Genomic DNA, 26,819 nt, shown 5'->3' with positions numbered 1-26,819 from the left:
CTCAGCACAGTGAATGCCCAGACTGTAGGTGCCTGTCCAGCACCCGCACCCGAGCAGGCTGATAGCTTCTCACTGGGTGAGAGTTAGGGAAGATAGTTGGAAACGGGCACAGGAAGAGATGCTCAACACTGCTAATTATTAGAGAAATATGAATCAAAACTACAGTGAGGTACCACGTCACACTAGTCAGAATGCCCATCATCTACAAACAGTAAATGCTGGAGAGGGTGTGGAGAAAAGGGAGCCCTCCTACACTGCTGTGGGGAGTGTAAGTTGGTGCAGCCACTGTGGAGAACAGTATGGAGGTTTCTTAAAAACCTGAAAACAGTTACTATATGATCCAGCAGTCCCACTCCTGGATCTATATCTGGAAAAGAGGAAAACTATTTGAAAAGATACATGCGTGCCAATGTTCACAGCAGCACTATTTATTGGTACAGTAACCAAGACTTGGGAGCGACTTAAATGTCTGTAAATAGATGAATGGATAAAGAAGATGCAGTGTGTGTGTGTAGTATTACTTAGTCATAAAAGGGAATGAAATACCATTTGCAGTCAAGTGGAGAGGCCGAGAGATGATCATACTAAGTGAAGTAAATCAGAGAAAAGCAATTAGCATATATCACTTACATGAAGAATCTAAAAAAAATGATACAAATGAACTTATTTACGAAACAGAAATAGACTCATAGACATAGAAGACAAATTTATGTCTACCAAAGGGGAAAGGGAAGAGGAGAGCTAAATTGGGAATTAGGTATTAATATGTACATGCTACTGCATTTAAAATAGGCAAGCAAGGACCCACCTTGTAGCACAGGGAACTGTGTGCAGTGTCTTACAATAACCTGTAATGGAGAAGAATCTGAAAAGAACAGGTGTACGCTGAAACATAAATCAGTTATATGTCAGTTAAAAATAAGGTAGTTAGTTAAAAAATGAAGTAGTTTGAATCCCAGGAATTCATGTAAAATTGCTTTCATACGATTAGAAAAGGAAATAAAAATAGGTTGGCTTATTATAGTAATTGTGTTACTTTCCACTCGTTTACTTATTAAATACTAAATGACCATTTACCGGTTGACAGCATTATATTTCTTAAGAGTACCAAGTTTTATAAAACTGTAGTTGACCTGATCAGAGTGTGGAAAAGAGGAGATTGGGAAGAAAAACAATTAAAATAGCAGTAAATATTAATATATTTTGTAACTAATAGTAAATACAATTTCTAGATGGTATCTCCTTTGAAATAAAATTTAAATGTTTAAGCCAGCCCTTACTAACTTAAAAATCTTTTGTACTTCCCTTGTCCTTCTTTAATTTTTCTTATAAGTCTTGACAAAAATAGGCCTTTTCACAAATTCATGTGCCATTTAAAAGGGCATTCCCTTCCTTGGCATCAAGACTACCAGCACTGGTCTTCCAGCCGTACGCTGAGAGCACGGGCGTGCCAGACCTTCTCGCTCGGCTTTACAGGTCTCTGATTGGCACCTTTTAGTTATTGAAGTCACTTGTTAAATGCAGGTTCCTGGGCCTTGTCCTAGAGACTCTGGCCCATCAAGTCTGAGATGGAGACCAGGCCTCTGCGTGTTTAACAAGCGTGCCTAGTGATTCTGATGCAGGTGGTTGAGGACCACGGTGTAAGAAATGTTGGTCTAAGGGAAGGGAGAGTGGTAATTGTTGACTCCCTCACAGAGCTCCCTCCTGTATCTGGTATCTGGGCTCCCTCCTGGAGATTCTGATGCTTACCCTTCCTTATGTATTAATAGTTGAAGGAGGCCTGTGGAAAACCTACCTTGGGCCTTTTAATTTGGAGGTACAAACATAAAACTGAATTATAAAACCAAAGCTCCCAAGGGATTGTATGTGTATGTGAGTTTATGCATGCGTGCTAAGTCCCTTCAGTTTATTTATGCCTTATTAGATCATAAATCATTGCTATTTTACTTTTTTGTATCATTGCTTCCTATGGCAATAGCTAGAACAATCAACTCTACAAACAGAACTTGAGAAAGAAAAACAAGCCCTCAAGAACGCCCTGGGAAAAGCCCAGCTCTCGGAAGAAAAAGAACAAGAAAACAGTGAGCTCCGCACCCAGCTTAAACAGCTGCAGGTAGGGACTTGCTGGCTCCAGATACATTCTGACTTGGGACGCCCACAGATGTTGCCATCCATTAGTCAGACACCCTACAACCTGCTCTTACATGCAGGAAGTTATTTGGAAAAAGGAATTTGAGCTAGGATAGCGCCGTAGCTTCTGTTGCTTGTGACCCAGCGTTCTGAGATGACTGCTGTGCACGTCCTTTGTGTTGTTACGATGGTGCTAAGCGGAGAAGGCAATGGCACCCCACTCCAGCACTCTCGCCTGGAAAATTCCACGGACGGGGAGCCTGGTGGGCTGCAGGCCATGGGGTTGCTAAGCGTCAGACACGACTGAGCGACTTCACTTTCACTTTTCACTTTCATGCATTGGAGAAGGAAATGGCAGCCCACTCCAGTGTCCTTGCCTGGAGAATCCCAGGGACGGGGGAGCCTGGTGGGCTGCCGTCTATGGGGTCGCACAGAGTCGGACACGACTGAAGCGACTTAGCAGCAGCAAATGGTGCTAAGAGATGGAGGCTGTGTTGATCATAAACGGAGAATACTGTAAACTGATGGATCACAGCAATACCCTGCATTTCCCCTAATAATACCATTATTACCAGACTGGGCTAAAGTAAGCAGTTGGATGCATTCTTGCTCCACTGAAATATTTTTGTAATTATCCAGGAATATAACTAGAATGGGTTGCAGTAGAACTTCTTAATTGTAAAGGTTTCACAGTCCCCTTCTCAGAAGTGATGTCATTAAAAATGCAGTCATTTTACATTTATGGGAGTTTTCTTGGGCAAATTAATTTTACAGCTATTTTCACAATAACCTGCCCCATAAACTGCAGGAGAAGCAGGTGGACAGGATTTTCCAGGTAATTAAACATTCTCAAAGAGGACAGATGTCTGTCCAACACACAGGTTTCCAGGTCTGTGAGGTCGGGGGCCTCACAGCTGAGGCGCCAGCTGTTCCACGTCACCAGAAACCAAGGGGCAGAGTTGTGTTTATTTGTGAGGAGGGCTCCAAAAATTCATGTAGGGGGTTTGTGACAAGTAAGACTATATAAACTCACCTGAATTCTCTCTCTTTTCTCCCAGTGCATAGAATATTTTTTTCTTGAAGTTTAAGGAAATCTAGTTACCTAGAATCTGCTATCATTTCAGCTTCTGAAGTGAATATCATAAAAGATATACATGCTTTCTATTCTTGTGTGAGTTCTGTTTGTTAGGTATTCATTGTATTATTTTTTATTTTTACTATGGAAATTTGCAAATCATTACAAAATCAGAGAAAAAATAGCCTCATGCCCTTTTGTTTACTCAGCTCAAACAGTCTTCAGCATTCTGCCATTCTTGTTTCAGTTAGTCCACTTTTTTTTTTTTTATTGCTGGGATACTTTAAAGAAAATATCATACCTCTTTATTTCAACCCTAAGTACTTCAGTATATATCTCTTAAAGAAAAGGACTTCAGGAGCCTTCTCTGCAAAGGAGAAACTGAGAGCAGCTTTCCAGAATGCTGGTCCATGCTATGAGATTCTCTTAGTTGGAACTGGGTCGTTTGGTTGCTTGGCCTTCTAAACTCCTGATACGGAGTTCAAGTTAAACTCACTGCATTTATCTTTGTCAGAAATGGTTTCGCTGCCGTGAGCCAAAACCTCCTAGTGCTGGCTCGAGGAAGGAGACAGGCAGCTCACCGGTGACCAGGGCTGCGCTGCCAACTCCCGTCCAGGTGGCTCTCGCTTCTCCCGCTCTGTCTCCCTGGACCCAGCATCGACTCCAGCCCTGCGCCAGTGAGGCTTTACAGGACTAGCTCTCCTGCAGACTTGCTGGACTGGATTTTGGTTCTAATGCTGGAGGGAGTGAGAACTCGTCTTCTGTCTAGTCAGTGGGTTGGCTTTCCCTGGGTCAGGTCACCTGTGACCAGGATTAGATAGTAGTGCAAATATGGGTGCCTCGGGGCAAAGGGCAGGGACAGTTAACAGATAAGAGAGTCCAGGTGGACAGACCTGTTCATTGTAATGCTGAATTCACCATTTGAGTTAACAGTGTTGAAACAAAAAACCCAGTATTATACCAGGTTTAAAGAAAATTAATCACTGAAATAGCATATAGGTATTCGGGGGAACTTAGGATGTAGAACTATTTTTCTGTCTAATTTAGGGAAATTTTATCAGTTTTTTTTTTTTTTTTTCATTTGAAAGAGACATTATGTGGATTTAATTCTGGGGTCTAGATATGTTCACTAGTTTGTTCGTGAAAGTATGCTCGCAGATAACGAATACTCCCACAGAGCATTGTAAGCTGCTAGAGAAGCTTCGGTGTTACGCGGAGCTGGTTCTGTTTCTGTTTTTTCTAACTCTGAATTGTGTGTGTTCTCCAGTGTATACCAAAGTAGCGTACCAAAGTGAGCCCGAATGCATATATCACTCATCTTCAACAGTTGCCACACGTGGCCTATCTTACTTCATCTGTAACACACATCCAGTCTTATTTAATCTGTAACGTCCTCCACCTTGAGAGCTTGTTTGGAGGTTCTAGAATGATGCTGTGAAAGTGCTGCACTCAATATGCCAGCAAATTTGGAAAACTCAGCAGTGGCCACAGGACTGGAAAAGGTCGGTTTTCATTCCAATCCCAAAGAAAGGCAATGCCAAAGAATGCTCAAACTACCGCACAATTGCACTCATCTCACACGCTAGTAAAGTAATGCTCAAAATTTTCCAAGCCAGGCTTTAGCAATACATGAACTGTGAAATTCCAGTTGCTCAAGCTGGTTTTAGAAAAGGCAGAGGAACCAGAGACCAAATTGCCAACATCCGCTGGATCATGGAAAAAGCAAGAGAGTTCCAGAAAAACATCTATTTCTGCTTTATTGACTATGCCAAAGCCTTTGACTGTGTGGATCACAATAAACTGTGGAAAATTCTGAAAGAGATGGGAATACCAGACCACCTGACCTGCCTCTTGAGAAACCTATATGCAGGTCAGGAAGCAACAGTTAGAACTGGACATGGAACAACAGACTGGTTCCAAAAAGGAAAAGGAGTACATCAAGGCTGTATATTGTCACCCTGCTTATTTAACTTCTATGCAGAGTACATCATGAGAAACGCTGGGCTGGAGGAAGCACAAGCTGGAATCAAGATTGCCAGGAGAAATATCAATAACCTCAGATATGCAGATGACACCCGCCTTATGGCAGAAAGTGAAGAGGAACTAAAAAGCCTCTTGATGAAAGTGAAAGAGGAGAGTGAAAAAGTTGGCTTAAAGCTCAACATTCAGAAAACTAAGATCATGGCATCTGGTCCCATCACTTCATGGGAAATAGATGGGGAAACAGTGTCAGACTTTATTTTTGGGGGCTCCAAAATCACTGAAGATGGTGATTGCAGCCATGAAATTAAAAGATGCTTACTCCTTGGAAGGAAAGTTATGACCAACCTAAATAGCATATTGAAAAGCAGAGACATTACTTTGCCAGCAAAGGTCCGTCTAGTCAAGGCTATGGTTTTTCCAGTGGTCATGTATGGATGTGAGAGTTGGACTGTGAAGAAAGCTGAGCGCCAAAGAATTGATGTTTTTGAACTATGGTGCTGGAGAAAACTGTTGTGAGTCCCTTGGACTGCAGGGAGATCCAACCAGTCCTAAAGGAGACCAGTCCTGGGTGTTCATTGGAAGGACTGATGCTAAAGCTGAAACTCCAGTACTTTGGCCACCTCATATGAAGAGTTGCCTCATTGGAAAAGACTCTGATGCTGGGAGGGACTGAGGGCAGGAGGAGAAGGGGATGACAGAGGACGAGATGGCTGGATGGCATCACCAACTTGATGGACATGAGTTTGAGTGAACTCTGGGAGTTGGTGATGGACAGGGAGGCCTGGCGTGCTGTGATTCATGGGGTCACAAAGAATCGGACACGACTGAGCGACTGAACTGAACATCCTCCACACCCCGCCCCCACATCTGTTCACACTGAATTATTTTGAAGTAAATCCAAAACATCTGATTTTATCTGTAAATAACATACTACTGTATGTGCCTCTGAAAAATAAGGGCTTTAGCAAGAAGCATAAAGGAGTTCCCTGAAGGCCTTGTGGTTAGGCTTCTGGGCTTTCACTGCCGTGGTCAGGGTTTAGTTCCTGGTTGGGGAGCTGAGATGCCACAAGCTGCGTGGCATGGACAGGAAAAAAAAAAAAAAGCGTAAACATGGATGCCATTGTGATACCTTAAAATTATAGTCACCCCCTAATATCGTCAAATACCTTAAGAATATTCAAATTGTCTCATAAGTTTTTAGAAGTGTTTTTTGGAATCCAAACGATGTGTACACAGTGCATTTAGTTGACTTGAGTCGTAATCGATGGCTTTGCTCTTTTTTGACCTTTGTTCCATACTAAAGAAAACCAGGTCTTTGTCTTGTAGAGTTTCCCGTAGTCTAGATTTTGCTGGCTGCATCCCCGTGGCGTTGACTGACGTGTTCTTATACAGAGGTTCATTTAGATTCACAGTATTTAGTTTTTGGCAAGAAGAAGGTAGTGTCCATAGGCACTTCCTTTTGCATCACTGAGACACACATCATCGTGCCTGTTTGTGTCTTTTGTGACTTTGGGTTAATCAGTAGATTCAGATATTGTCAGCCATAGTGGAAAAGGTTTTTAAAAAATTGGTAAAAGAAGTTGACGAGAACTATTATATGGTAAATAATATAGGCTGTGTGTGTGTGTGTGACTGTATTTTTTAATTTTGTTTTGGTAACTTTTACCCCTCTTCATTTTGCCTCCTTCCATAGGATGACAATAACCTGTTAAAACAGCAACTTAAAGATTTCCAGAATCACCTTAATCATGTAGCTGATGGTCTGATTCGTCCAGAAGAAGTGGCAGCTCGTGTAGATGAAGTAAGGAGAAAATTGAAATCAGGAGCTGGAGAGATGAGGTAATGGAAGGTCAGGACCGCCAGGTGTAGAGTGGGCTGAGTTGTGAATGTGGGCTTCAGTGATGAAATCCCCTTTCTGCAACTGTGCATGGCTGATTTCTTTTGTAAGGTTTTCTCCTTATCGTATGACCATGATTGAGACACAGATTACTTAATTCAAGTTGTCCATCACTGATTTTTTTAATCTTTTATATGTTTTGTTATTATTTAATTTAAAAAACATAAAGGTTTTATGAGTAATGCATTCTTGCAAGCTTACTGCAGATGGTCAGGAAGTAGAGTTACATTATACACTTTAAGTAGAAAACAAATAGCTAAAGAAAAACAGGCTAATTTGAAAATGTGAAATAGGCGTTTATTCTTTGAACACACATTGTTAGCCTGAAGGTAGCCTGTGCTCTCAGAGTGGCAGCAGTCAGTTGATAAAACAAAGCTTTGCACTCCAGAGGTGCACAGTGATTTGCCGTGGATTGACAACAGCTGCCGTCCTACACAGCCCTTCTTACTCGTGTACTAATGTCACTGGCATGCCTCGTCCCAGCGTCAAAAATAAAATGTCACATTTATAACATCTTTCCTCTCCCCCCTTAGCAGAATCCACAGTCCTTCAGATGTCTTAGGGAAAAGTCTTGCTGACTTGCAGATACAATTCAGTGAAATGCTGACACGTTCTCAGTGGGAGAAAGAGGAAGCCCAAGGGAGGGAAAGAAAACTCCAAGAAGAAATGGCTCTGCATCAGGAGAAGCTGGCGGACGGACAGGAAGCATTCAGGCAGGCCTGTGAGAGAGCACTAGAAGCTAGGGTAAGAGATGGGCAGGAGGCAGCCGGAGGGGAGCGTTTAGGAAACATGCACGCTTTCCAGCAAGTCACAGCGCTTCCCTTTCGTGTAAATACAGAGTCGGGCGTTCCCTGGTGGCCCAGGGTTAAGACTCCTCACTTTCGTGGCCCAGAAAGTGGGGTTGGATCCCTGGGTGGGAAACAGATTCCACAAGCAGCATGGCATGGCCACACACACACACAAAGTGTTTGCTATATTCATTATACCTTAATAAAGGGGATTATACCTTTACGGTATAATTAATAAAGCTATAATTTTTAAAAAATACAGTAATTGCTGTTAAGTTTCACTTCTAGTAAGTCAGACTGTGTGTGACTGAAATGTAGCCCTGAGTGTGGTGACCGATGTCAAAGTCAGACTTTGGCATGACACTGTGTTTTCCTTATTTTGGAAGCAAGTGAGCTGTTTCTTAATGTGCAGTTCAGTAACACCACATTGCTAGAGCATAGTATAGTGCAGGAATCTGAGTTCTTGATGTAATTATTCTAAGGATGAGGCACATGTTAAAGTGGATCCTAGAGAGCAGTTGTGACTAACCCATCCCCAGTAAGCCATTAATACTCTTTAGTAAAATGAAATACAATTCTCCAGAAGGTGTTTATTTTGCTCAAAAAATATTTTGCTTAAAAATCATTTTTGAAACTTGATTTCCTCACAGATTAATTTTGACAAGAGGCAACATGAAGCAAGAATTCAGCAGTTAGAGAATGAGATTCACTATTTACAAGAAAATCTGAAAAGTATGGAGGAAATCCAAGGGCTTACAGATCTGCAACTGCAGGAAGCTGATGAAGAGAAGGAGAGAATTCTAGCCCAACTCCAGGAGTTAGAGAAGAAGGTGGGCAAGACCAGGAAAAAGACACACGAGTCCCTGCTGCCAGGGTCCTGCTCTCAACGAGGGGGCAGCTGAGAGGGCTGTGGTCCACGGTCACCTCTGGCTGCACTGGTGGCTCAGAGGGGGCCCTGCCCTAGAGAGAGTTGGATGCAGATCACTGGATCTGGAGCCTGAGATGAGGGAGCGTGGTAGATGGAAACAAGGGAATTGGGATGTAAGGAGCAAGTGGAGAGTCTGCTGGGTGGTACTTAAATGCTTTTGGGATAATTTGCCTCCTTCTACACCCCTTTCCAAACTGGACATGTCTGTGGAACATTACTTTCCAAGTCCTCACTTTTCCTTCTGATTCCCTGTCCTCTTTTTAAGCTTCTCTTTTCTTTCTGATTCCCTGTCCTCTTTTTAAGCTTCTCTTTTCCTTCTGATTCCCTGCTCTCTTTTTAAGCTTCTCTTTTCTTTCTGATTCCCTGCTCTCTTTTTAAGCTTCTCTTTTCCTTCTGATTCCCTGCTCTCTCTTTAAGCTTCTCTTTTCCTTCTGATTCCCTGCTCTCTCTTTAAGCTTCTCTCTTCCTTCTGATTCCCTGCTCTCTCTTTAAGCTTCTCTTTTCCTTCTGATTCCCTGCTCTCTTTTTAAGCTTCTCTTTTCCTTCTGATTCCCTGCTCTCTTTTTAAGCTTCTCTTTTCCTTCTGATTCCCTGCTCTCTTTTTAAGCTTCTCTTTTCCTTCTGATTCCCTGCTCTCTTTTAAGCTTCTCTTTTCCTTCTGATTCCCTGCTCTCTTTTAAGCTTCTCTTTTCCTTCTGATTCCCTGCTCTCTTTTTAAGCTTCTCTTTTCCTTCTGATTCCCTGCTCTCTTTTTAAGCTTCTCTTTTCCTTCTGATTCCCTGTCCTCTTTTTAAGCTTCTCTTTTCCTTCTGATTCCCTGCTCTCTTTTTAAGCTTCTCTTTTCCTTCTGATTCCCTGCTCTCTTTTTAAGCTTCTCCAAAGCTACCCCAGCCACTACTCCCCTTGTCACACAGTGTCCGATCCAGAAGCTGCAGCCAGCGTCTCTGAGGTCATGAGCTGGAGCACCCTGCTCTGACCACAGCCTCCTCTCCTGTCAGCACCCTCGCGCTGGACGATCCCAGTGCCTGAGCCCCAGCTTTCCTGGTGTACGGCCTTCCTGTCTTTACTTTCTTCCTTGTCCAACTTAAGTTCCACGGTCTCCCACTATCACCATTGTTTGCAAATATCCTCAAATTCCTAGCTCCTTTCTCCTATCTTCTGTGACAAAACAGCAGCTGTCTGCTTTCTTTAGCCCTACACTCGTGGCTGACTATTCCTGAATTAAAAACCACCCATCCGGGCATAGTGGTGGCACTGAGTGTCTGCAGCCTCGGCTGGCAGCCGCTTCACTGCTCTCTGGAAGCGTGCTCTCAGGCTGCACTGTTCTGTACCTTCTCCCAGCCCTAGCGAGTGGCCTGCTTCATGCTTCAGTGAGAACACACCAGTTCCCTAGTCTTACGAGTCTGCCTCCAAAATCTCTCTGGAATATCTGCACGGTGTCCTTCTCCAGGGCCACCACCCTCATCCATCCTGACGCGTCATCTCTTCTGGACAACGGCTGCGGCCACGGGACAGCCCCCATTTCCACTTACACCGGCTCCTCGGAGCAGCCAGCACAAAACACAAATAGACCCCTGTCGGTCCCTGCCATCTTCCCTTCTCTCCAGCAGCCTCTGTTGTTTCTAGGATAAAGACAAAAGCGCTTTCGCCTCTGAGGCGCTGTGCGGTTGGCCTCCGTTAGCGCTCTCCTCTTCTCACCGTGCTGCTGCTTGCAGTTCCCGAGACCCTGAGTTCTGGCTTGCCCCTGCACCGTGTCTCCCCCTCTCTCCTCCCTGTTCTGGCTTCCCCTGCACCGTGTCCCCCCCTCTCTCCTCCCTGACTCCCTCTCCCACCAGTCTAGATCTCTCCTGCCAGCCTCTCACAGAGGTGGGTGCCTTGTTCTCTCCCTTGAGAGCAGCAGTCACAGTTTCAGTTACACGATTGCTCAGCATTTGTTGAATATGTGCGTCTCATAAGCCCCTCGAGGGCAGCAGGCAAGTCTGTTTGGTTTACCACCACATGCCCCAGTGATCACAGGGGCTGGTCCATCGCTTGGCAGTGGTGCCAAGAAATGTTTTTCCAACAGATGAATGGGTTTAGGAGCACAAAGCCTCCAGACTAAGTGTACTGATTTCATTCTTAGTTACTGTACAGTGTGGAGGCGTTTCTATTTTTCACTCGGAGCCCCTGCTGTGTACCTGGCATTGTTCTAGGCGTGGGGCTTGTGAACAGAGTCCCTGCTCGCGTGGGGCTTGTGAACAGAGTCCGTGCTCGCGTGGGGCTTGTGAACAGAGTCCCTGCTCGCGTGGGGCTTGGGAACAGAGTCCCTGCTCGCGTGGGGCTTGGGAACAGAGTCCCTGCTCGCGTGGGGCTTGGGAACAGAGTCCCTGCTCGCGTGGGGCTTGCATCTTAGTTCATTGCTACCAAATGAGTCATCTCTCTGTCTTTTTTTTTTTATCTCAGAAGAAACTTGAAGATGCCAAATCTCAGGCGCAGGTTCTGGGTTTAGATAAAGAATTGAAGAAACTAAAGAAGGCTGTGGCCGCCTCTGATAAGATAGCCACGGCTGAGCTCACCATCGCCAAAGACCAGCTCAAGTCCCTTCATGGAACTGTTATGAAAATTAACCAGGAGCGTGCAGAGGTGAGTCCCATGCACAGAGCAAGTGCCCACCAAGGCTGCCCTGCCGAGACACCTAGCCACTTGAGTTTTTGAGCTCTCATTAGAGACTCTGGCTCTTGCATAAAGTTGTCCGCTTCTCTTCAGACCTGATGGGTGCAGTTCCCCATCACAGCCCTGCCATGGGTGTGGTGCTCTAGGGAGTCCCCAAAGAACCATAAATGAAGCGTACCGTCTTCACCTCAGAGTGCAGGGGTCCGCTGAGGGAGGCAGCTGTCAACGCACAGCTAAGCAGAAGTCTTCAGCCTGTGGTGTCATCCTTCTGAACCTCAGCCCTTTCATCATGTATAGAGGATTGTATATCTCTTCACAGTGTTATTATGAGTCCTGCCCGAGATAAGTCTGTCACAGCCTGTATAGGACGTAAATGCTGATGCGATTAAGACCACAGGTCGTAGGAGGGAGAAGCCTCACCAAGGGAGCCCAGAGTCCCCCCCAGTCATGGGAGACTGTGGGACAGGGGAGGAAAAGCTGGTCTGTGCTTTTCTGATGTAGCACCCTGCCTACTTGGACCCCACAGAGGGGTTGTGGGAGCTGCCAACTGATGGGTAGGCGAGGTGGGGCCGGGCGCCTCCTGTGCAGGGGGTAGCCAGGCGTGCGAGCTGATGAGACCAGAGACTGAGTCTGGGAGGGAGAGAGAAGAAGAGCACAGCCCACAGTGCCGTGCTGCCTTCCCCGCGCCTCCGTCCCAGCAGGACCTGCAGGAAGCAGAGCGGTTCAGCAGAAAGGCAGCACAGGCCGCAAGGGATCTGACCCGAGCGGAAGCGGAGATCGAACTCCTGCAGAACCTCCTCAGGGAGAGAGAGGAGCAGGTCAGTGCCGGCTCCCCACGAGACCACCTCCTTCTTGGGTCCATCTCAGTTCCTAAGCAACTGAATTGCGGTAGGGGCCCTCTCCAAGGGTTCTGAGGTCCCGTCGGCAGTCAGTACTCGATCCTCTGCTGGGTGCCAGGCATTGCAGGGTTTAAATGTCTGGAGTAATGGGGTTCCTCATTAGTAAAGTAGAAGTAAAAAATCAGGGGATTATAAATCATACTGCAAGGAGAAATGCATCTGGAAAAGAACATTCACTGGCAACTTCTCATATGTGATTTTTTTAATATCTTCGAATTGAGATGGAGAAAGTAGAGGCAGGCACCCAAGGAGCAAGCTCACAGGCGCTGGAAATCGAGAGGTGGAATGAGACCATGGAGAGACAGAGGAGAGAGATCGCAAGGCTGCGGGACTCACTAGACCGCACCGGGGCGGGTAAAGTACTGGGCTTTGGTTTTAAAATCAGATCATTCTGTTGGTTTTTTCCCTTTAGCAGATTTATTTGTTACCAGTCAAGCCCATGCTTGATTTATAGAGCTGTGATAATTAGCTTAATAAATAAAGAACTTTTTCCAATGTATGTAAGTGCAATATCCAGGGACTTGATTACAGAGGAGAAGAGATTCATTTTTGTATTTTCAAAAAAAGGAATGTTTACAAATCTGTTTCTTTCTCTGGCTCGCTTTCTAAATGAATAGCAGCAGGATATGTCTGTCCTCTTTAAGTGTCAGCAAACACTTATTACCAAAGGACAGCTGTGAGGAACTAAGAATCATTGGCTCTCATGGAATCACATTTGAGAGCGAAAGGAAGTAGATGATTTCATGCCCAACTCATGGAATAACTTTCCTTTACAGATAACAGAGGAGGCATTGAAAATATTTTGGAAGAAATTGCTGAACTCCGATGTGAAGTTTCTTACCAGAATGATTACATCAGCAGCATGGCAGATCCTTTCAAAAGACGAGGCTATTGGTACTTTATGCCACCACCATCATCATCAAAAGTAGGAAGTCTGTGTTGTTGGGAATATATACTAAGTTTTCTTTAAGAAAATGTAACAAAGTTGCCTTCCATAAATCTGTGATCAGGTGTCAAGAACAACGTATCTAGGCTAAGCCATGCGTTGAGGTTCTTAAGTGTTTATACTGAGATGGAAATGGGGCATTCCCAGGAAACGTGGCACTTGCCCACTCGTGCTCAGGTGTATGTGGTGGGGTCCTGGAATAAGGATCCTGTAAGGGAGATAAAGTGACTTGAGCCCAGAGAGCCTGTTGAAACTGTTGAAAATGGCAGTAGAATTACACAGAGGCTGAGACAGAAACACAGGCACCTGGATTTCATTTCCGTTTAACGGACATTCACTCAGCGCTTATGAGGTCTAGGTCAAGTGCAGGACTTGGTGGGAAGCCGTGATGAGCAATAGAGCCCCTGCCCTCCAAGAGTTGATGAGCTGGGGAGGAGCAGTTACACCCATGCAGTTACGAAGCAGTGACAGGCACGTCGCAGAGAGTTACAGATTCATCTCATGGGGACGTCTAGGAAAGACGCCTTCACAAGCAGGGGCGTGAAGTGAGCGCTAAGCAGCCCTCACGGGATGTGCTCTCAGGAGTGAGGGGACAGCCCACGAGGACGAGGAGCGTTGGGTCAGCCATGGCAGGTAGCCTTGCGGGGCTTGAGGGTGGGATGGGAACAGTGAAAGGCAAAGTAGATTGGGGCCATGAATTTTTTTTTAAAGGGACTTCAAAATCCCTTACCCTTAATTATGTAGGCCTTGGGAAACTGCGGCTGTGTGTGCTATGATCAGAGCTCTAGTTTCGGAGGAGTAGTCTGGCAGAGTGTGAAGGCTAGACTTGCAGTGCGTGAGCTGCTCTGGTGGGGCTGTTTGAACTCATTCGGGTGCAGGATGGAGGAGGCTAGAGCAGAGGAGCTGGAGGAGAGGAGGGTTAAGGGGTGTCAGTGGGCACAGAGTGAAGGTTTGGCCTGAATGTGGGAAGGAAGGAGAGGCTCTCCTCCAGAGCTGAGAGCGACATCCTGCTGGAATCTGCTGACAGCCACAGTCAGGAGAAGCAGCCCTCACCCGCTGGGATCCCAGGGCCGTGTGGACTTCCTCAAAACCCCAAGAGCGGAATCTAAGATCCTCCTCCCAGACCTCTGAGGAAGCCAGACATCTTGGCACAGCCAGGGCCACAGGGGGAAGCAGCGCAAGTTAGAGCAGAGCCCGAGTCGGCTGAGGGCTTGGAGGGCCGACCTGCAACTGGGAAGGAGAAGGAGCGCAACGGTAGAGCTCTAAGGCCAGGCCTGGCCCCCAGCACCACAGGAGACGGAGCACAGGCAGCCTGGAAGGCACCTGCTTTCCGTGATCTTACCAAAGGAAGAGAGACCACTAGGAAGCATGAGTACAGGAGCCAGGAGGCTGGCACACATGCGGGTTATATGACCATGTGACCACGTCTCACTTTTCCGTGTGAGAACGAGAATTATGATGTGGGAAGAGAAACCAGCTCTTTGTCGGCCTTGCTGTAGACTCTGATCTTTCTCCACATCAGCCTGTATTCCTAAGAGACGCTGTGCCCCTCTGTTATTTGTCTAGGTTTCCAGCCACAGCTCCCAGGCCACGAAGGACTCTGGTGTCGGGCTGAAGTACGCAGCCTCGACTCCTATTAGAAAACCACAGCAGGACCGGAGGGAAGACGGCGCCCCTCAAGCTGCCTCCGGGTACTGGGTGTATTCTCCCATCAGGAGCGGCTTACATAAATCGTTTTCAAATAAAGGTAAGTCAGGTCACATCCCGGAAGTTGCATTTCTCCTGCCTGGTTAATGACTTTTGGTCCCCTGAAATCCATAAAGTCCAGTCCAGTCTCTCAGCCTGCTCGGGAGCCCTCTGTGACCTGGCCGTGGCCAGTGGCCCCTTGCCTCCCTTCCTGTCCCTCTCCTGCCTGTCAGCCACACCCAGCTGCATGCTGTGTTTCTCACACCTCCATGTTTGAAGCCCTCTGTTCGGAACATTCTACTTCCTTTCTCTCCCAAACTGTTCCTCTGTGCCCACTGACACCCCGTGACTTCAGCAAGACGCAGGTCCTCGAGCAGCACTCTTCTGCTGGACCTTCGTCCTCACTGCCTTACCCAGGCGCTGAGCAGCTCACCTGTGCTCCTGGAGCGTGGCGGTTTACACCCTCGTCTCGGGGCGTTAATTACCAACTGAAGTGAAGTGTTGCGAGTCTGTCTTCCAGAGCCCCAGAGGAAAGAGTCTGACCTGGGGTAAATCCCGGCTCTTTCACTAAGTAGCTGTGTCATTCTAGGCAAATTATTTAGCTGCTCTCGGAGAAGGCAATGGCACCCCACTCCAGAACTCTTGCCTGGGAAATCCCATGGACGGAGGAGCCTGGTGGGCTGCAGTCCATGGGGTCGCTGAGGGTCGAACATGACTGAGCGACTTCACTTTCGCTTTTCACTTTCATGCATTGGAGAAGGAAATGGCAACCCACTCCAGTGTTCTTGCCTGGAGAATCCCAGGGACGGCGGGGCCTGGTGGGCTGCCGTCTATGGGGTCGCACAGAGTCAGACACGACTGAAGCGACTTGGCAGCAGTAGCAGCAGCAGCAGAGTGTTAATCTGTGAAATGGGAATATTGCATTCTGCGAATTTGTTCATTCAGGAAGTGGAGTGCCGGCTGTGTGCTCGGTCATCAGTGGCACACACAGCTAGTTCTTGCTTCCTGGAGAGATGAGTGAGCAAAGCCCGAGAGAGGCTGTGCCCGGATGGTGGAGCTGTGGGTCTCGTAGCGCTTCTCTGCTGGCCTCCATGTAACACGGAGCAGGCACCCAAGTGTTGCTGAGTGATGAGTGAATGAAGACGGGAAAAAAGCAAACCAATGGATAGGTGTTGGAGAAACTTGGGTTCACCTGGTGGAAAGAATTGGAATCTCTGTCTTGATCCACTTTTCAAAACTGCTTTTGATGTTTTTTACAAAATTTTATTTTTGCATCTCTGATATCTCGGCCTGAATGCTGCTGTTCTCTGCTAAGTGTGTTTACCTAGTAAGCCACGGGAATAACACACGCTCCTGTGTTTCTGTTTGAAGATGCAGACAGTGGAGGAGAGAGCCGGGAGGAGAGCGAGCTGGATGACCACGATGACCGCCCATTTGTCCCTCCTCCTGGATACATGATGTACACCGTGTTCCCTGACGGCTCTCCTGTGCCACAGGGCATGGCCCTCTACGCACCGCCGCCTCCCTTGCCCAACAATAGCCGACCTCTCAGCCCTGGCACTGTTGTGTATGGCCCGCCCCCTGCTGGTGCCCCCATTGTGTACGGGCCCCCACCGCCCAGCTTCTCCGTCCCCCTCATCCCAGTGGGCGTGCTGCACTGCAACGTCCCGGAGCACCATGCCTTAGTAAGTGGGGAGGTGCGCGAACCCGGTCCACACGGCCTCCCTGGGGCCACCCCAGAGCCCGCGTCCCAGAAGTGTGCTTGTAAGGCGGATGGTCAGAACCCAGCGAACGTTCTCTTGTTAAAATACTGTTCTGGTCAGAAGTTAGGTGCCAGATCACTTTGTGGACCTAATTTAACCATTTTATAACAAAAATGCTTTCAGCCCAGAAATTAGCCATTTTTAAAGAAGGCTTCTTATGCCTGTTTTTGTTGACAAGCACTGTGTGAGTGTGTGTGTAGGCATGTGCTTGTGTGAGTGTGTGTGTAGGCGTGTGCTTGCTCAGTCACCGTGGTTGTGTACATACCTGCCTGTACGTGGGCACACACGTGTAGACGTGTGTTCACGTGTAAACACGTGTAACAGCAGCACACAGTGAGGCTTTGCTGGGGATAACCCCTTGGTGGTGAGATTAATGATGATTCTTTCTTTCTTTTCACAGTTCTCTTCTTCTTGTGCCCATAATTTTGTGTTCTGTTTTTCCTACTTAATGTTACAAGCATTTTTCCCATGGTTTTCATAGACATTTTTAAGCAGTATTTTAATGACTGCATAACACTTCTTTATTTGCAGGCAGTGTAGTTCATTTAACTTAGTATAAATTTTACCGTATTTCATATTTTTCCTCTAGGCTAAATTCTAGAAATGAATCCTTCCTAGTCCCTAGCTTACTTTTCAAGCTTTTGGCACTAAAGAAATAAAATGCATTACAAGTACCTCCTTCTAACTCAGGATACCTGGATCCTGATGTTTTCCGAGCTCTTGATTTTTTTCCTTTTCCTCTCAGCAAACTGAGAGGAAGGTAAAGGATTCTAGTACCTGGGTGTGAAGCCACCAGTCCAATTTTAATCGGTCAACCTAGTTTCAGAGCTGTAGCTATTTACATGGTTACAAATGGTCGTTACTCCTGTTAGCCTGCGGTGCCTCAGCGCACGCTGGCTTTGTAACAGTTCTGTTGGCTCAGCATCTGTTGATCTCGTAACTGGCTCTTCTACCCTCAGCTAGTACCCAGCTGTCATATGGCTCCCAGGTGTGCCTTTATATCTCCTGTGTTTGTACATTACTTCTTCGGCTTAGATTTTTCCTATTTCATTTGTTCTTCAAAACCAAGCAGAGTACCCCTTCCTCTAAGTAGCCTTCTCAGCCCACTCCCCTCCCATGTGTCCAGAGGAGGGGGCGACGTGTACGTCTGTGTCTCTGTCAGATGCTGAACTCTGGGACCAGACAGTACCCGCAGGAGGTGCCTGCTGACTGTGTATCTGGCAGCCGTAGCTGGACTGGTGGAGGAGTCGTAGAATCTGGTGGTCCATCCATTTCATCTATGGTTTGTGAAGACATTGGCTTGACTTAATTTTTCTTTTCAAACTGAAGTCTTAGGAAGCTGCCACTATTTTCAGGGCATAGATATCACTTTAACCACAGCTCATTTCAGTTTGGAGCAGGAAAAAGGGGAAATGACCTCGTGATATTTCAGTATTGCGTTTTTTTCTTTATTAGGAGAATGAGGTTTCTAGATTGGAAGACATAATACAGCATTTAAAATCAAAGAAGCAGGAACAGAGGATGAGAGTATCCAAGCGGCAGTCTGAGAAAGAAATAGAAGAACTGCATCATAATATTGATGAACTTTTGCAAGAGAAGAAAGGCTTAGAGCATGAAGTAGAAGAATTACATAGAACCATCCAGAAACATCAACAGCGAAAGTAATTATTAGCCATTTTATTTTTATGATTCAGATGAATTAGTTCATTAAGGTAACCAAAATCAGTGTTGTCCCGTAGCACTTTCTGTGTTCTTGGGAATGTTCTAGATCTGTCCCGTCCGGAACAGTAGCCTTAGCCATGTGTGGTTATTGAGCACTTGAAATGTGGCTGATGAAACTGGGAAACAGAACTGAATTTAAATTAATTTAATAGCCACATGGTGATTTCTAAGTTCTCGTGGCCGATAATCCACATCAGCGTCTCCTGTGGTCGCTCTTGGAGAATGGCCATCCCTCCCCGTTATCCTGGCTGCAGGCTTGCTGGTGTCCTCACCACTCCCCTTTCCCTCCACTCCCCTAGGCGTCCAGCTGCTCTCCCAGCCCGCTGACGCTGTGCACAAAGGGCTGTTCCGCTGGCGCCCTTCCTTCATCTTCGCTGCCCTGGCCTTGAGGCACTCTTATCCTCTGTCAGGTTCTCCAGGTCTAGTCTCTTCCGCTCTGCCCCTCCCTCGACGTGGCTGCACACCTGGCCGTGCGTGCTCCCACCAGCGGACATGCTGCTCTCCAGGGCCTGAACCCTGCCTCTCTCTCATCTTTCTCTCCCCACACAGTGTTTGTTCTGGCCCTGCGCCCTGCGTACTTGGTTGCAGTTTCCCTGAGCACCACCTTTTCTCCTCCTCCCCAGCTTTGCATGCACTGTTCTTTGCCTGCAGTGGCTTCCCAACCTGCCCCACACAACTCCAGTGTGTCTCTCCAGGTGAAGGTCAGGGATCCCCTCTGATATAAGAGGCTTCTCATCTCAGGCTCCCACAATTAAGAGTTGGCAGCATGGGGCGTAGTGCTGCTCATACTGTGTTGTAAGGTACCCAGGCGGGCAGGCGGGCAGGCACAGGGCCTCCCTCTCTGTGCCCCAGTGTCTGGCATAGCGCTCATTAGCCAATGCAGTATCTGCTGCACGGGTCAGTTACACAGAAGCCCATCTTCTGCACTAGACCATGAATTACGACAGTTCCTCAGTTTTTGTCCATTTAGCCAGACTGGCCCGTGTGCCAGGGATGGAGGAAGACCTGTGGAGGACCTTGAGGTGGGTAAGATACGGTCTCTGCCTTCTAGGAGCAAATGCAAGAGTGACTTAGAGACCTGGCCGGAAAAAGCGAGGGCTGCCGAGAGAAGGGTGGGCCTAGGTGTTTGAGGGCTTACAGGATGGTTGTTTCATTTTTGTAGGTGTACATGAGGGGGTGAAGTTTTTGAGGGGGATGTAGGCCAGTGGGACAGCCACTTCTTTTCCTAGTTATAAAAATAAATTATCATTTGGGGGAATTTGGATAACACAAAAATGGTCAAAGAAAAAAGTAAGAATTGTCTGTATTCATTTAAAGACAAACTGTTAACATGTTAAGTTTATTTTCATGTTTTTCTGTATAGATAGTCCCATTTTCAAGCAATTTTGACTTTAGCCTTGTGTTACTAAGTCCTGTGTTATGCTTTTTGATTTGTCAGATATCATCACCATAATTTTACTCTGGCAGAAATGTAGAATAATTTTGAGGGAAATGGATGGTTGTCTTGGGAGTGGCTTGCTTTATTTTTATACCACAGAAGAGGTGAAGTTATCAGCATTGTCTTGACTAAGTGCTGATTAAAAAAAAAATCTTTATATTTAAAAGGACAAAACAGCAGCATCATACATTATACATATTATTCACTGATTGTCAGCAATATGCCACGTCGAGTAAAAATATGGTAACATAACCTTAAACTTAGGTATACTTAGACCTTGAACCAAGGTAAACAAAGAGCTTGAGCTTAATCAGATGTAGCTGTCTGTCCCATCCCTTCTCGTATTAGAAAGTCACCATGCATCTTTTTATCACTAGGCTATAGGTATTAATATGGTTACATTTAAAATCTCTCTATGTGTGTGTATGTGAATTTTTTTAGAGACTTCATTGATGGAAATGTTGAGAGTCTTATGAATGAGCTAGAAATAGAAAAATCACTCAAGCACCATGAAGATATTGTAGATGAAATTGAGTGCATCGAGAAGACTCTCCTGAAACGTCGAGCAGAGCTCAGGGAGGCTGACCGACTGCTGGCGGAAGCCGAGAGTGAACTTTCATGCACAACAGAGAAAGTATGTGCTGTGTGCTTGGATGGAGGTGGCTTACTGTCATCAGCAGGATGGGTTAGAAAGAGAACGTGTAAGAGCGCAGTCTTCAGAGTCAGGCTGCACTCTGCTGGTTAAGGAGCTTCGAGGATTTGGGCAAGTCACTTACGTCTCCGAGCTTTGCTTTCCTCAACTGTAAATTCAGGCTAAGAAAATCTAAGCTGGGGAGCTTCCCTGGTGGTCCGTTGGTTAAGAATCCGCCTTCCAGGGCAGGGAACACGGGTTCGATCCTGATCAGGGAACTAAGATCCAACATGCTGCGTGGCAACTAAGCCCGCACGCTGCGACTGCTGAACCTCTGAAGACCCAGCACAGCAAAAACAGCCAGCCTAGGCCGTCCAGTGTGAGTGAGATGAAGTAGGATACTTAAAGCTCCTGAAAGTCGTTTAGTTCCTAACACACCCCACCTCCTTATCCTGTGTGTTTTAAAAGTTACTTGGGCTGTAATGTTTATTAAACGGGTTACTCTTATAGTCTTATAAAATAACAGTGCACCTCACAGTCAGACTCTTAGTTTATTCTCCAAGTTGATAGTTGATACAAAATCAAGTATTTTTTGGCCTGAAGTAATATTCTTGAGACTTAAATACAGAGTAATTTGGGGAGGGAAAGGAACTGCCTCTTACTGAGCCCGTTAGGCCACATGTTGCCTGTTTTATAAATACCTCTTCGTTTAACTTTCCTGGCAACCCTGTTAGATGGTCACAGATGTAACTCACAGAGCCTGGTCTAGCCTGTGGTCACACAGCTGAAGTCCTGCCTCACCAAAAGAGCTTTTTAGCTAGATGGGAATTCCAGGATTAAAAAAAAAAGTCCCTTTTCCATATGGAGCACCTCAGGAACTACTATTTTTATATTGTTGTTTCAACATGGACCAATTTGAATGAATAGAAATCTGTTACCCAGGAGCTGAAACGAAGGATTTATGTAAGTAATTCTGAGTGGTGGCTTTATAAGAATGGAAAAATGTCCCCATCTTCTTGGGGGACATTTTTCCATTCTTCTGTCATATGGTAGATCACTGGGAGAGCAAATAGGTGTGAGCAGGACCAGAGAAAAATCTGTTGGTGGTGTATAAAAGATTACTGAGACCGGTAGTTGGCAGAGAGAGGAAGTGAACCTAGGTTCAGGCTAATAAGCTTCTCCTCCTTCATCCTCCCGAAATGACTCAGGGAGGCAGCTTGCTCCAGAGGAAGAGGAAGGAGAAAGTGCTGCAAGGAATGTGCCAGACTTGTTAAAACCTGACATACACGGAGATAAAAAACTGCTGGAGACATGCTGGCTTTCCGTAGTGGGTCACGAGTTTTGTCCAGTGGTTTGCTGATGAATCTGGTCGAGACTGGCCGTCCAGAGTGGAAAGAAGTGTGGTGAAATATTAGCACCTCAGGGGCAGCCAGACCCTCTGCGTCCACACAGAGTGTCTACTAGATGAGCCTCACATACAGACATCTCTGACTTGAGTGCACAGAGTGTCTACCGGATGAGCCTCACATACAGACATCTCTGACTTGAGTGCAACGGCAATACAGAGTGTTTCCGCTCAACAGTGAGTCACTGCTCAACCAAGTTCTAACGATACTCTGCTTTTGGATTTCTCATGACATTGTTTTTAAGCCTCTTATTTTAGACAGAAAAAGAAACCAAGCTGATAGGGAAAAAAAAATGCTATTTTTGCCAAATCTTGTATAGGAAGGTTTTGAAATACTTCAGAAGTATTAAATATTTGATTCCCGGTCATAATTAAATTATCCTTAGAGTAATGGAATTTTACTTAAGATAATATCGAGAGCAAAGGCAGAGTCTCTAGGGACTCCCATGGTCTGGTGGTTAAGAATCCACCTGCCAGTGTGTGAGACTCCGGCGCAGTCCCTGGCCCGGGAGGCTTCCACGTGCCGCAAAGCGACCAGCCCGTGCGCCACAGCTGCTGAGCCCGAGCTCCGGTGCCCGTGCTTCGAGACAAGAGAAGCCACTGCAGTGAGAAGCCTGCAGCTGCGACTGGAGAGCAGCCCCCCTCACCGTGACTAGAGAAAGCTCACGTGCAGCAGGGAAGACCAGCTCAGCCAGAAATAAACTAGTAAATGTATTGAAAGAAAAATCTCTGTGGAGGGAATCTTGGTAAAATAACGTCTTTGCCACTTAAATGGGTAGCTATTTGTTCACTTTTTTCTTCTCTTTTTTAATGTTTTTTGTTTTGGGGGGGTGGTTGTTTTGGTTTAGATAATTTTTAATTGAAAAAAATAACAATACTACTGATTATTTTTAAATAGAAGATCATCTACCATCTCACCACCCTCAAATTACAATTTTTAATTTTGCAAAGCCTTTCTCTTTGTTGACAAGATACAGTTTTGTATAGTCACTCTTATAGTGCTTGTACCCCTTTAAATTTATTTTTTTTAGCTAACATTTTATCATTAACATTCTTCCATGTTACTACCTTGTCGTCTTATTTTAAAGACTACACAGTATTGTGTTGATGCATTATCAGTTAATTCAGTTATTTGTCAAGTCTTACATTATCTCAGTATGCAGTGAGCAGTTTTATATAGCAGTTCTTCTGAATTCTTTTCTGAGAACTGGCGGGTCCAAGTGAATGAACGTTTTTATCACTCTTTCGGTACTGTTGCTTTCCAAGAGCTGTGCCAATTTACAGTACCAGAGAATATTGCAGCTGACTTGCTTTTAATGACAGTTTCTTTTCTAGACAAAAAATGCTGTTGAAAAGTTCACTGATGCCAAGAGGAATTTGTTGCAAACTGAGAAAGATGCTGAGGAGTTAGAAAGGAGAGCTCAGGAAACAGCTGTTAGCCTCGTCAAGGCTGATCAGCAGCTCAGGTAGGCAGACGCGCTCGGCCACCGATATACCCAGTGAGATGAATGGGAGGCTTGAGTCTAAGAGGATGGTAATTGCTTTAGGAGAAATAACACGTCAAGTCTAAGGAGTCTGGGGGAAATAAAGCGATGTGTTTCAGATTGTTGCAGGCGGACACAAAGGATTTGGAGCAGCACAGAACCGAGCAAGAAGAAATCTTGAAAGAGATAAACAAAGTTGTTGCAGCAAAAGACTCAGACTTCCAGTGTTTAAACACGAAGAAGGAAAAACTAACAGAAGAGTAAGTACGGCCTCTGCCCGGCTTCGCAGGCTTGCGCTGGGTGGGGGCTCCTGGGGCTCGGTCTCCCTGCCGATTTGCTCTGGTACTGCTGGCGCTTTGTAGGCTGCAGAAGCTGCAGAAAGACATCGAGACGGCAGTGCGCACTGAGGATCACCACCTGCAGGTCCTGAGAGAGTCGGAGGCCCTCCTGCATGCCAAGAGAGCGGAGCTGGACAAGCTGAGGAGCCAGGTATGCAGCAGCCGCCTTGAAAACCAGTTCATGCTGCTGGGAAGCCTCCATTCGTGTTGCGATTATAAAAATGATATGTGTCTGATTGTAGAAGAGACTGGCAAATACATAGTAAAGTACAAATGAGGCCATATATCCTAGCGGATAAGAATAGAGCCCAACCCGAATTTGAATCTCCTCAATACAATATCTTATTGAATGAGTGAGTCTCAAAACATGATCTGTTCTGAGATCATTTATGTTAAATGTGTGTATAAATATTTGTGTTTGAATTTTTAGTCTCTGCCAAGGTACAAACATGGTCATCTGATGAAGGAGGGTAGTGAATGTTGTCTGTTTTCTTCCTTTCACGTGTCTGCATTTTCTGCTTTTCTGTAACTGAATATGTATTGCCCTTAAAATTGTAAGTTTTAAATTTACAAAACGAGTAAATTTCTTACATCCCTGCCTAACTCTCATTGCCAGGATGGTGTCAGTTGGAATGGAGTACACGTAGGGCAGTGCCAGGGTGCTGTCAGTTGGAATGAAGTACATGTAGGGCAGTGCCAGGGTGGTGTCAGTTGGAATGAAGTACATGTAGGGCAGTGCCAGGGTGGTGTCAGTTGGAATGAAGGACAGGTAGGGAGGTTCTTTGAAAACCGTAACTCGAGGGATGGTCGAGGGACGGTTCTCATGTTCCTGTTTTGCTGTGATTTGAGTGAGCTCAGGGCCTTTATCAGGCGTTTCATGCCTGCGTTCCCCAGCCCGGCCCCCTGACTCTTGCAGCTAAGATAACTAAAGTTAGAGTACCACCTCCGCACAGCATTCGGCTGGACGAAATGTTCTCCATCTCAGCACTTTTGTCAAGCTACGTATTCCTTCCCTCTCTTTAATGCAGGTAACGGGTCAGCAGCAGGAGATGGCTGTCTTGGACAGACAGCTGGGGCATAAGAAGGAGGAGCTGCATCTACTCCAGGGAAGCATGGTCCAGGCCAGAGCTGACCTCCAGGAAGCGCTGAGGCTGGGAGAAACTGAAGTAACTGAGAAGTGCAACCACATCAGGGTATGTCTCGCAGTAGTGTTTAAGAGTCCTGTAGTTCTGTAGCTTTATTTCGAGATATTTTCGTTGGTTCCCCCCAAGATGCAGATATGAATCCCCGAATCTCGCCGCCCCTGTCCCATCAGCTTGGTGGTCTCTAGCCGCGTTAGGGCTGCTGTGTGCAGCTGGCCCTGGTCCATGTTTTCTGGACGTGCCGAAGTTTTCTGCCTCTCAGCTTGGTGGTCTCTAGCCGCGTTGGGGCTGCTGTGTGCAGCTGGCCTTCCATGTTTTCTGGACGTGCCGAGGTTTTCTGTTTTCTGCCTCTGTGTTTCCCGTGCTGTTTCTTCAGGAATCCCTTTCTGGGAATGCCCGGATCTGATCTAGTTGCATAGTTCAGCTTCACGCCACTAAGGGGCTTCCCCAGCTTTTCCTGGAAGTGATTTATCTTGCTTCTGAGTTTGGTGACGCTCTGCACTTTTCCTACAGAACCTTAGCCTTTCTTGATCATGTTTCTGTTCCCGGCCTTACTTCCCCAAAAGGTGCTAACAGCCCCTTGAGGGCAGGAGATGGATCTGAATCAGCCTTTTCTCTCTGTAACATACAGCCTTGCCCATAGTAATAACTGCATATACGTTTTAAATGTAGATATTATATTACTTCTTTACTTGTATTATACTAGAATATGTTAGTGTAAATACAGTGCTATTCTTAATGTAAAACACAAAGATGAGCTTGTTTTCAAATGATAATTTATATGTGGGACAGTTAATAACAGAATTGATTTTAAAGTATTTTCTATTCATAACTTGGTAGAGGTGGGTTGACTTTTTTCTGTTTTTTTTTTTTTCTTTGCATAGGAACTAAAAGGTCTTCTGGAAGAACTGAGTTTTCAGAAAGGAGAACTGAATGTCCAGATTAGTGAGAAAAAAAATCAACTTTCACTTTTAAAGCAAGAAATTGAAAAAGAGGAAGAAAATCTTCAGGTAGTTTTAGGGCAGATGTCTAAACATAAAACTGGTAAGTTTAAAGTTTAACCTTATTTCTAATCAAAGAAAAACAGATTATAAATGAAATATTTAAATTGACTGAAAGCAGAATTTTCATTGCTACCAGAGTGTGATGAAAGAAGACCACTTATAGGCTATTGATTGAATTATAAAATGAAACAACCTCCCAGTGTCTTAAACTCTTAAAATACACAGCTGTTAAACTTACTAGGTAGCTATTTCTATTTATCTAGAGAGGGCAAGCTCCAGTACTCTTGCCTGGAAAATCCCATGGATGGAGGAGCCTGGTAGGCTGCAGTCCATGGGGTCGCTAAGAGTCGGACACCACTGAGCAAATTCACTTTCACTTTTCACTTTCATGCATGGGAGAAGGAAATGGCAACCCACTCCAGTGTTCTTGCCTGGAGAATCCCAGGGACGGGGGAGCCTGGTGGGCTTCTGTCTATGGGGTCGCACAGAGTCAGACACAACTGAAGCGACTTAGCAGCAGCAGAGAGGGCAAGCATTTATGCACATCACAGCAATATTTATTTCTCTTTTTCAATTTTATTAAGAAATAAGCCTTAATTTCCTTGTTTTACAAATTAAGCTGAGTTACTTACAGTAGAATTTATAATGACAAAATTTGGAAACAAATGACCAATTTAAAAACCATAGTTTAACATTTAATGGCATGGAAAAATACTGATAAAAGAAGAGTGAAAAAAATAGATAAAAACTAAGCATTGAATGTCGTCTTAATCTGTTCTAAAATATGTGCGTGTGGGGACCCCTGGCAGTCAGTGACTAAGCCTCCCTCCCAGTGCAGAGGCTGCACGTTTGGTCCTGGTCGGGGAGCTAAGGTGCCTCACAGCTGAAAAACCAAAATATAAACTAGA

The 26,819-nt window shown here is 45.7% G+C and overlaps 1 protein-coding gene across 9 annotated transcripts in view; it reads left to right on the top strand.

Annotated features, from left to right (window-relative positions):
- CNTRL (centriolin) overlaps window positions 1-26,819 on the top strand; it is an 89,785-nt gene that overhangs the window by 42,521 nt on the left and 20,445 nt on the right. For 8 of the 9 annotated variants that reach the window (XR_011465021.1, XM_070374978.1, XM_070374980.1 and 5 more), the window contains 17 exons: window positions 1,979-2,113; window positions 6,882-7,027; window positions 7,619-7,829; window positions 8,524-8,703; window positions 11,244-11,423; window positions 12,155-12,271; window positions 12,574-12,706; window positions 13,129-13,277; window positions 14,865-15,045; window positions 16,356-16,669; window positions 18,203-18,408; window positions 20,349-20,541; window positions 23,279-23,409; window positions 23,547-23,687; window positions 23,790-23,916; window positions 24,794-24,958; window positions 25,792-25,951. Coding sequence is in view for 8 of the 9 variants with exons in the window: in XM_070374978.1 (XP_070231079.1) it covers window positions 1,979-2,113; window positions 6,882-7,027; window positions 7,619-7,829; window positions 8,524-8,703; window positions 11,244-11,423; window positions 12,155-12,271; window positions 12,574-12,706; window positions 13,129-13,277; window positions 14,865-15,045; window positions 16,356-16,669; window positions 18,203-18,408; window positions 20,349-20,541; window positions 23,279-23,409; window positions 23,547-23,687; window positions 23,790-23,916; window positions 24,794-24,958; window positions 25,792-25,951 (2,869 nt within the window). In the remaining variant the exon portion in view is untranslated. The remainder of the gene's footprint in view (window positions 1-1,978; window positions 2,114-6,881; window positions 7,028-7,618; window positions 7,830-8,523; window positions 8,704-11,243; window positions 11,424-12,154; window positions 12,272-12,573; window positions 12,707-13,128; window positions 13,278-14,864; window positions 15,046-16,355; window positions 16,670-18,202; window positions 18,409-20,348; window positions 20,542-23,278; window positions 23,410-23,546; window positions 23,688-23,789; window positions 23,917-24,793; window positions 24,959-25,791; window positions 25,952-26,819) is intronic. The other variant, XM_070374979.1, reaches the window with a different exon arrangement.

The sequence above is a fragment of the Bos mutus genome, chromosome 8 (assembly GCF_027580195.1).
Source record: "Bos mutus isolate GX-2022 chromosome 8, NWIPB_WYAK_1.1, whole genome shotgun sequence".
Classification (NCBI taxonomy): domain Eukaryota; kingdom Metazoa; phylum Chordata; class Mammalia; order Artiodactyla; family Bovidae; genus Bos; species Bos mutus.
This window is presented reverse-complemented; position numbering and strand designations above follow the sequence as displayed.